At 41.3% G+C, this 10,433-nt stretch overlaps 2 protein-coding genes across 2 annotated transcripts; both read right to left on the bottom strand.

Annotated features, from left to right (window-relative positions):
* Positions 1-3,185: 3,185 nt before the first annotated feature.
* Positions 3,186-6,887, bottom strand: LOC111339978 (uncharacterized). The gene is made up of 4 exons (XM_088752751.1): positions 6,730-6,887; positions 5,568-5,588; positions 4,767-4,989; positions 3,186-4,116 (listed from the first exon to the last, which is right to left on the bottom strand). The coding sequence occupies exons 1-4, from the start codon at positions 6,779-6,781 to the stop codon at positions 3,186-3,188; spliced, it is 1,227 nt and encodes a 408-aa protein (XP_088608877.1). The 5' UTR covers positions 6,782-6,887.
* A 1,569-nt stretch (positions 6,888-8,456) lies between these two features.
* Positions 8,457-10,418, bottom strand: LOC148734280 (Golgi-associated plant pathogenesis-related protein 1-like). The gene is made up of 4 exons (XM_088754609.1): positions 10,286-10,418; positions 10,019-10,039; positions 9,280-9,514; positions 8,457-9,023 (listed from the first exon to the last, which is right to left on the bottom strand). The coding sequence occupies exons 1-4, from the start codon at positions 10,335-10,337 to the stop codon at positions 8,516-8,518; spliced, it is 816 nt and encodes a 271-aa protein (XP_088610735.1). The 5' UTR covers positions 10,338-10,418; the 3' UTR covers positions 8,457-8,515.
* Positions 10,419-10,433: the final 15 nt, after the last annotated feature.

Consider the following 10,433-nt stretch of genomic DNA (forward strand, 5'->3'; position numbering starts at 1 on the left):
GTTTGCGTGGCGCATCAATGTGGCAATCTTACTTCATTCCGTTTGAAAATAGGGTGTGCCGTGGGAACACAATTAAATTATTATCCTTCACATTTTACCTTCTTCGGGTGCCTTAAAGGGTACAACGACCGTGTCTTTTCTTGTAACCATAGTAACCATGCTTTGAGCGCACAAATATAAGCTGTTAGGGACAGACCATTACTTCTCTGAAGGGAGGGGGGAGAGACAAAAATTGTTTTTCATGCAAACAGCTTATTATTTCCTTTTTGCAGCAGCAAACAATTTATTTGGGGGGTTGCATACAATTTATTGCGGTTTATTGCGCTTGCAGATAATTTATTTCAGTTTTTACGGTTCTGCAAACAATTTATTTCAAAATTTTTCATTCCCCCACCCCACTTGCAAATAGAGTATAGTATACATTCGACCGGCAATCGCTGCCAGGACTTTTCGAAATGAAAACTGCATGTGGAATGTTGCCTTATTGTTGCATTAAAGTCTGAAATTAAATTTACTGGGATGACTACCGGTTTAGAAAAGCACTAATATTTCGCATCATTATATGGCTGTGTCTCACAAGGACTGGGAACTACCGAATTCACGAATTTGATTGGCTGAAATCAATGTTGAAAGCGGTCTAGATTTTCCCATCTAGACCGGCATCTAGACCGGTCTAAAAAAAAAGGTACATAGAAGATAAAAAAATTGGCATATAAGACACAGCCATATATAATAAACATCTCATTAACCGTGCTAGATCGGTCGGTCTGTATGGGAGAATCTTGACCTCGATCGTTGGTACAGACTTCACTGTGTTCGGTCTGTACTGGCGACCTCGGTCAAGATTCTCCCATACAGACCTCCCGCTCGGTTAATAAGAACTAAGTATTTTACCTGTGTATCACTAGTTGTCTCCTCGGAGCAGCGCACAGTTTCGCTGTAATTAGATAATTATTTCCTACATATCCCTAGAAAACCAAAATAATAATATTATTTTAACTCGGAGGCATGACAAAACTTATATTTTATCTCATGCTGTGTTCATTGTAAAAAGTAGCAGGTATTCCGACACAGCATTGCAATGAGTTTCCTTGTCCAGTCTCGCAAAGCACACCGAAGCTAAAAGGTAAGTATATTTTTCTCGACAACTCCCTGGATATCCCTCTGTACGGTTTCTGTTTGCTCTGATGCTCAGGATATTTACAAACTTTACTTGGCCCCCATCCCAAGCCAAATTTGTTGCTGTGCTCGGGACAAATTGTGAGATCCTCTCCGCACTCGTCGAATAATCCAACGCGGACCAAACATAATTTATCGTCTTCCTCTACTCCTTCCCGGGAGGCTAAACAACCATACAAGTAAATAAAGGCTGATAGTTTCTAAAAAAACTGTTTGGGGCTGCGTCGGGGGGGGGGGGGGTAACGAAATAAATTGGATATATCAACAATAACAATATATCGCTCCGACAAAGGGCTAAAGCTCGAAACGTCAGCTTCTGTAATTGGTACGGTCGCCAATTTACCATTTCAACTTTGTTGATATATCCAAACCATACAAGTGCTCTTTTGTGCTGCAAGAACAATTCTTCACAATAAAATAGATCTGACGCTCTTGTTTCGAGCATAAACGTTACGTTCTTTCTTAGAATATTGCTGAAAAGAACACACACATTTAAAATCGCCCATCTTTACGAAATGTCTGCTAGTATGGTTATGCATAGAAAGCGTGGGAATTGTCGGTATCTGTGCGTGTCAAGTAATCCTCTCAGCCCGTTTCCAAAATAATGCCGTCGGAAAACAAAAATAGCCAAAATAACCAAAATATTTTTAATTTTCATTTTCGATATACCTGATCATTACTTTGCTTTTACTGCAAACAAATAAGTACTTTTCTTACTTAAAAGGGCCTAGAAGTTGCGGTGCAATAAAAAATAAATAAATGAAATAAAAAGCGGCCGGGCTTCCTATATGATTTTTAGATGAGATAAAACTGGAATGAAACATAAACTTGGTTTTTCAAAATACTCCTAAAGATCTTCTCGAAGTTTTCTTCGCGCTATGGAGACCTATGAACAAGCGGAATCGGTATTACGACATTCCGGGACGTGTCACGTGACCCTCCCAGGCACGCCGGATTGCCGTACTTCAAGGGCAAATTCTTCACCTAAACTGTAAACATCACACACTTTTATTTTCGTAATTGCCTAAATCATCAATTGTGCAAGCTGAAAAAACCATTGAAATGAATCAAAACATGGCCGCTTGTTTGCTTTTCCCCGCTATTTTAGGGGTATTTTCCGTTATTTCGCAAGGTGGTGAAAATTGTCAAATTTCATTGATGGCTCACAAATATAAAAGCGGACAATCATATCTTTTTATGTGTGTACATAAAGATCTAGGTTTCTACTTTCACTTAACAAAATATTTTTTGTTGGCTTGAGATTTTGGAGAAACACCAGCATCATGAATTCACTACATTATTGGCACGGATTTTTGCGCATGTTCTGAGAAAGATTTAAAACTAGTATAGCTCCCTAAAAACATTAGTATCTGGATAAACCGTTTGGTCTAGATTGTAGGCTCATTGTGGGCAGCAAGTGAGCCAAATTTGAGCGAATTCAGTGAGGGTTCGCGTAGACTCGTCTGCATGGTTTTCAGGTGGACACGTTCTTAAGCGTCAATGACAAAAAAGTGACTTTCGAATGGAACGATACAGGTTGAAATACGAATAATTTGTTCCTCGCTTGGTAATTTAGAAGCAGACTGTAAAAGAAAAAGATGAGGACAACGTAGAACGTAGCGTGGCTGTCGACTTAACAAAATAAACAAAATAAGAAACCACTAAAATAACGGTAAATGACAAGAAAGGAAAAGTCAACATCTCATTTCATCGATCATCTCTTCGTATTTCGTTGATCTCGCCTTCTATCTGCCGCAGCCTTAACTTAATCAGCTTCTTCTCTGGCTTGAATAAGAATGCTCTCCTTACCACGATCAAACAATTATAACGGACACAAATTGTGATTTTTAATGGTCTTGCTCAGAGTGCACATTAACCTTTATTTAAAATGAAAATACAGAAGATTTTACTTAAATTTCATAAAGTCAATATTAATTTCTATTCAAAAATATATAGATGAGTGATTAACGGCGGCACCGATGCTATCCACCACCTCAACCTCCTGGTCACAATCCCCCACCTCCACCTCCATCTCTACCTCCAGGTCTCCGACCTCCACCTCCTGCACCAGGTTTCCAACCTCTAAAACCGGATCTCGAGCCTCCACCTCCGCCTCCGCCTATAGATTTCCAGCGTCCGCCCCCACCTCCACCACCGGGTCTCCACCCTCCACCTCCGCCTCCGCCTACAGGTTTCCAGCCTCCACCACCGGTTCTCCAGCCTCCACCTCCGTCCTTACCTACAGATTTCCAGCCTCCATCTCCACCACCACCTCCATCACCGGGTCTCCAGCCTCCACCCCCACCTCCGCCCACAGGTCTCCAGCCTCCGCCGCCACCCCCGGGTCTCCAGCCTCCTCCCCCACCTCCACCAAAGGGTCCCCAACCTCCAGCTCCGCCTCCACCACCATGCCCCCAGCCTCCACCACCGGGTTTCCAGCCTCCACCCCCGCCTCCACCTCCAGGTCTCCCGCCTCCGCCTTCGCCACCACCTCCATACCCACCTCCGGGTCTCCAACCTCCTCCTCCACCACCGCCTTCACCTCCCAAACCACCTTCACCCACACCGCCACCACCACCTCCCCATCCACCGCCCCCGCCACCTCCTAATCCTCCGCCTCCACCCCAACCACCGCCTCCACCCCAACCACCGCCTCCACCCCACCCACCGCCTCCACCTCCCTGTCCATTTCCGCCACCGCCATTTCCCTTATTACAGTACAACTCTTTATTAAAACTTCCCTTAAAAACGTTATTCTCGAAGTCACCCATCATATTTCCAGCTGGCCGATACCTTCCTACCACGTAGGTGCATTGCCCGGATTTGGCTTGTCCTATTCCCAGTTTTTCACTTCCTTTCCAAACTAATTGTGTGAAGTGCCCTGTGCCAGATGCAAATCCAGCGTTGTTAAAGTTGTATTTGCAAACTTCGTCGTACCTATGGTTGAAAGGAAGGAGTAAGGAGCTAATTTAAAGAAACAATGACCGTTGAATATCATCTTCTTTTGGAAAATAATTTGCAAAGAAGCTCATCTCTGCCATGTTAATAAACATTCTTTTCATAAAACTAGGGACGGGGTTGCGAGGTAAGCTCATCATTTAGAAATAAATGAGAAAGTACGGAGCTCTAAATTTGCGTATGGTTTTTTGAGTACAATTTAGGCGGCTTCAGAATTGAGATTGAGATTTTCTCTCGGTTTCTTGAACAAAAACAGCCCGGAAAATGGGAATAACAATGTCACTGTGAGCGACGCATCTTCGAGACTGTTCACAATTTCTGTTCATAAACGGACATGATAGAAACGATTTCAAACCTTCTTCACTGACAAAATCACTTCACAGCTTTGCTTTCATTCATAAACTCTTTTCATTCATAAACTTGCTGAGAGTTTTTAGACGGAATGCAGGTAATAGTGATTAATGTAGAATCGTTAGCTTATCACTCAGGCACATATGTCAGAAACACATGTTAGGTGACTCGTGACAGCACATTTTTCCCACAGAGAAATGCCATACACGTCACGTGTTTGGTCAGGTACTGAAAACAAGTTTTGGTGGAAAGTTCTTTATCGCCTTTCCAGAACTCACCACATATCGACAGCTCTTTGTGCGGACAGGCCTTGGGACCCACATGCCATGGCGAGATTCTCTCCATCATTAGAACTCGAGTGTTGCAAAGTGTTCATGCTCGCTAACCGTTGGGCATAGGCTGCTGCATCTTGGCTCATACTAGAGTCTAGCGTCATTGGTGGGGCGTCATGGATCTTACGATACTCGTTATGCGCTTGTAAAGCTTCCTCTTCAAAAGAGCCTAAACAAGATAATACATTTATTATTTTGTGAGAGTTGTCATCCACAAGATTTACAGTGAATTGCAATGAGGACTGAGGGACAGTATCCTCATTTGAAGACATGGAGTTGGTATATTATGGTGTCATTACAGTCAAAACTAAGACAAATGCGTCACCCTTTTCAAAGAATTTGACAAATTAACTGTGGTGGGCGTTCATCTATCAATCTGTTCTTTCATTTTCTTAATCATTTGAACGGGTAAAATGTTCATTTAGTCAAGTGGTTAGCTTTAAGAATGTGATTGCCTAGACTGGATTATATAGATGATCACGTATTTTTGTGTTGAAGGTCATGAATGACATCCGCAACACTTCCGTATCTAGGAACGTCAATCGTTAAGAGAGCACGATAGGTACAATGGTTGATAAGGGGTCTCTTTTAAAGAATTCATGTAACAAACATGAAACTACATCTTTTCCACCGCGCGTTTCCTTCACATGTCGCACAGAATTCATTTAGGAAAAAAGGTAAACAATTGTTACTAGTTCCACTAATTATTGAGGTATCAAGGGACCTAGCTACAAGTGTATTACTTACCTTCAACGTTAAGCAGCCTCCCTAAAAAAGAATGATAGAAATATAGAAAAAGATCTTCAGTGACAACAAGGAAAATGGCAATTATGAAAAGTCGATATTCAGTGAGCTCGCAGTTTGTCACCAGAATGTTCCTCCTCTTGCTTTGATGATGAAAACTGTGTGACACAATACCTCCTTCTCCAAAAGCGTTTACGTGTTCCACCTTCGAGTAAGTTGATCGTCTTAAATATCGCATCAAAATAATTGAATGTTGATTAGCTAATATACAAATCGGGATTTTTTTGTTCACGAGAGCACTCTTGGTAAACAAAGAGAGCCAGCAAGATTACTCGCTCCTGATTGTTCAGCAAGTCGATCATAATTTCTCATCGTCAACGTTTTGTTATACATAGCTGTAGAAGTTATGAGTGATCTGATTTGTAAAACTAATTTCTAAACTAGTGTTTTAACAAACCTCCCTCAAAGGTGACGAGAGCTACTGCCTAATGAATTTCTCTTTAGAAATGCCGACCGGCTTTTAGAGGGAAAAAATTTTCGATCTCAAATTTGCCTAAAAGCGTTTACTGAGAACAAATAATGCAAGTATCCACGTGAATAAGCGGTCGAGAAAAAGCATTACAGTTGGCCGCTCATTAAACAAAAAGGATTTCAAAGGTGTACCAAGAATTCTAGACAAAGCTATCGGAAAATAAATTAAGTAAAAATGCCTACTTTTGAGCAAATGTAACTGCTACCAAAAATGTGAATTCACCTCAGTGTGATGTAAAAAGTTTCCGTCGACGAGTTCAAGAACCTGACCGTCACTTCGGACACTTTTGTAGAAAAGTTTCAAAACTCGCTCGAAATCAATCAATGATTGTTCTCGGAACAGGGCGATAACGCGAAAAAAAATTCAACCACTGGTAATATTTGAACAAGTTAAAGGCAGAAAGACTTGTACGTTATCGTGGGTTCTCTAGTCTCATCATTACGTAATTTCTCGGCTTCCTCTTGTTCAACGCTTTTTGCGCTTTTTCCGGGTTAAATATATGTCGTTTCTATCCTTCACAACCGGAAACTCATTTGTTTGTGGCCGAGATGAACTTAAGTTGCTTTCACGCTAAAATCATTCAAGATACTTCACTTTGCTCTGAAGGTAATTCGCATTACCCTTAGGCCTTACCTAACATGTACAGTGTCCCTAGCAACAGAACTAAAGATGTCCCTACAGACATTTCGAAAGAGGGATGAAAAATCCCTTTTCAAACTTCTTCAGAACGCTGAATTCAGAGTAGCCTCTGTTTACTTCTCAGTAGTGCTGCTGCCTTTAAGAATAAGGCGGGGTCGTGTTATCCTATATTTCCAGGTTGTACAGGTGAAACTACGGGTGTTAAGATAGAAAAGTCAGTCAAAAAAATGGTGTAATCTAGATTAAAATAAGTAAAGTAGCTGTGAGGAAAAAAGAAACTATAAATGACCTAATTAGCCTAACGATCGATTTTGATCACCGAAGGAGGACGTTACTGAGAAACGATTTAGGGTTTAGCCTCTACTCGGCCATAGATTATACACGTGCACGTACTGACCACAGCAGAATCATTACGGGAGGTTAGTCATTGCCAAAAGCAAAATATATGCAGCATGGAAAAATTAAATCAGTGTGAGATTTAAAATGAACAATTATTACCTATTAAGGGATATTACCTATGATTTGTATAAGAAGCCATTGGAAGGTCAGAATGATCTCTATCGAAAAGTAAATGAAAAGCTTTACGGGTTAATAGTTGTATTTAAAATACCCTCTGCAACCAGTTTGAATAATTATCTCTCTCAAGGAGAAGTAAATGAAAATCTTGACCAGTTAAGTGTATTATTTACAATACCCTCTATTATTATCCAATTGCGCTTCGTAGACAAATAACGCTTGAGACGGGGACAAATATCACGCGATATTTGTACTCCAGAAATATCCGCGAAATTCGCTCGCACTGAAATAACAAACTGGCGTGTTGGATAATAAATCTCTTATTAGACGTTTTGTTGAGTAGTATCGCTGATTACTTTTACTCGTTGTTTGTATTTTAACTCGCCCTACGGGATCGCCAAAATACGGCACAACCCGTAAAAATACTCAGCGATACTACACAATAAAGCGTCTAATTAACAATTATTCCACGAGCGCGCGTTGGACAGGAGATGATAGGTAGCCAACGAGGCGCGTAGCGCCGAGTTGGCTATAATAATCTCCTATCCAACAAGCGCGAGTGGAATAATTGTTTTATTGAAAACGCCCCAAAGAAATTATCATTTTGTAAGAAGAAACCGGATTTTTAGCTCCCTTTTGATTTTAAGCTGACGCGTACGCTTACCATATTTGTAGATTATGGTATATTGGCTCATATACCATAATGGCTAAACCGATAAAAAGTCTTGAATTGCATTATCCAATGATCCAGTTTTTAATAACAAGATATATTAACCAGTTTAAATGATGGCGCCCGTAAGATTTCGAGATTTTTAAAGAATACTTCCATAACTAACATGTGAAAGCTATACTTCCTATAGGGACATCCCCTAAAATGCTGCAAAAGTGAATTGAAGAAAATTGTATTTCATTTACAATACTTTCAATTAGAAGCCTAATTTATCTATTACTTCAATTTTGATTCATTTTATATCAACACTTCCCCTTTAGGATTTAATTGATGGAATTAGTGGGAAATTTTTTAATTATTCGAAACGTGGCAAATCATAGAAATTGTTTTCTTTGAAAGCAATATATGATGTAAGAATCTTAAATTTAAGGATAGCAGGAGGTACATAAAGCAGTAATCGTAAGAAAATTTGATAGCAGCAAGTTCAAGAAAAATACCGTCATGAATTATTTGGACAGAACTGAACAGCACGCGCGAAAATTTCATTTTTATTTGCGTTGCTCAGCGGAAACAACAGACTTAATGCTTTGATGGTCAACGGCGCCTCCGACCCCATCCGTTCCCAACTGGTTTCCAGCCTCCTCCTCCTCCTCCCCCTCCACCACCTCCGCCCACAGGTTTCCAGCCACCTCCTCCTCCTTCTCCGCCTACAGGTCTCCAGCCTCCTCCACCCCCACCACCACCACCACCACCCCCGCCCCCAACGGGTCTCCACCCTCCTCCACCTCCGCCTCCCCCTGGACGCCATCCTCCTCCGCCACCGCCGCCACCGCCACCGCCACCGCCACCGCCACCACCCCCACCACCCCCACCCCCGTTACAATAACTACTCTTATCAAAACTTCCTTTTGCAACGTTGTTACTGAAGTCGCTCATCATATTCCCCGCGGGCCCATATCTGCCAACAACGTAAGTGCATCTTCCAGACGTAGCAGAACCCATTCCCAATTTCACGCTTTTTCGCCAAACTACCTGCGTGAAGTGCCCTGTACCATATCCAAATCCAGGATTGTTAAAGTTGTACTGGCAAACCTCTTTGTACCTTTAATAGAAAGAGGAAAGAAGGAATGAGCAGGAAAGGTCAGAAGCTAAAGAAAAAGGAACGTTCTACCGCATTCTCTTTTGGAATGATCTGAACTTTAACAGTAAAATGGTAGAACTTGCTCAATTCTTTTTACATAGCGAAAAGTTTACCTGTAAGTAGATTAGTCAGGTACTAAAACGAGTAAGAGAAGCCATTATTTCCTCTTGAAACGGGTTGTGAGTGAAGTGTTTTCTATTTTCTTTTCAGTACTCACCACATATCAACAGCTCTTTGCGCGGACAGGCCTCCAGACCCACATGCCATGGCGATATTCTCACCCTGCCCTGGCCTCTGACTAGAACTCGAGTGCTGCAGTGAGCCCATGCGTGCTAAGTGCTGAGCATAAGCTGCTGCTTGCTGGTTCATACCAAAGTCCAGCCTCATTGGTGGGGCGTCATGGATCCTGCGATAGTTGTTATGCGCTTGTAAAGCTTCCTCTTCGTAAGAGCCTTTCAGGAACGAAAGTAAAGAGTAATATCTATTGGCAAGTGTTAATTTTAGGAGGTATTACCCATTTTATTTTTCTTCATAATGAGTAGAAACACAATCAGTTTTTTTGAAGCTGATTCAAATTTAGCCCTTCCTAGCTTATTTGCTTACTTAACTTCAGAAAGTGGTCAATATCGAACTAAAGATGTGATCTAATACTTAAACCAAATGTCATGGCTGCCGTTTTAAGGCTTAGCAGAGCACAAATGTGTATTGTGAGATCCACTGGCAGTCGTAACCCTCAAGCAGGAACCTGAATTTATCAGTTTTTATCTCGGTTTGTTTTTTCGGCTATTTAGTGTGTGAGTTAGGCACTAAACGGAGCATCTCTCTAAGGACACCTGGCAGAGTTTAGTGTTCCCTTCATTTATCTGTTTTAAATAAGGTGGTGGTGCTAAACATGCGTTGTATGATAAGAAATATTTTCACGGATCAGCTAGACACTTAAAATACCATAAGATTACCTTCAACTTTGGGCAGTGTCCCTGAAAAAGAATGATAGCATTATATGATGCGTAGGTTATATCATGAGCAGACATGAGTAAAAGACGAACGATAGGAGTTACGCTATCTGAAGGCTTCCCAACTTCCGTTTTGCTCAAATCTTTCTCGGGCTTCCATAAAATAAGATTCCTAAGCAAGACTCAAGCAAATATTGCATGGCTATTAATAGCAAAACCATATTTTGGTTTCTTGCAGTTTTACGTATTTCACACTTCAAATAGTTTTACCTAGCACGAATAGTGCCCCAAATAACACAACCACTGGTGGCCGTACAGACATAACGAAAGTGAGAATTTTACCTCACACTAAAACTTCCCAGCTTAGTGTTGGTTTTTTGTTCTTTTAAAAAGAGGCTTGTACCTTTAAGAAGAATGC

The sequence above is a fragment of the Stylophora pistillata genome, chromosome 3 (assembly GCF_964205215.1).
Source record: "Stylophora pistillata chromosome 3, jaStyPist1.2, whole genome shotgun sequence".
Lineage (NCBI taxonomy): Eukaryota > Metazoa > Cnidaria > Anthozoa > Scleractinia > Pocilloporidae > Stylophora > Stylophora pistillata.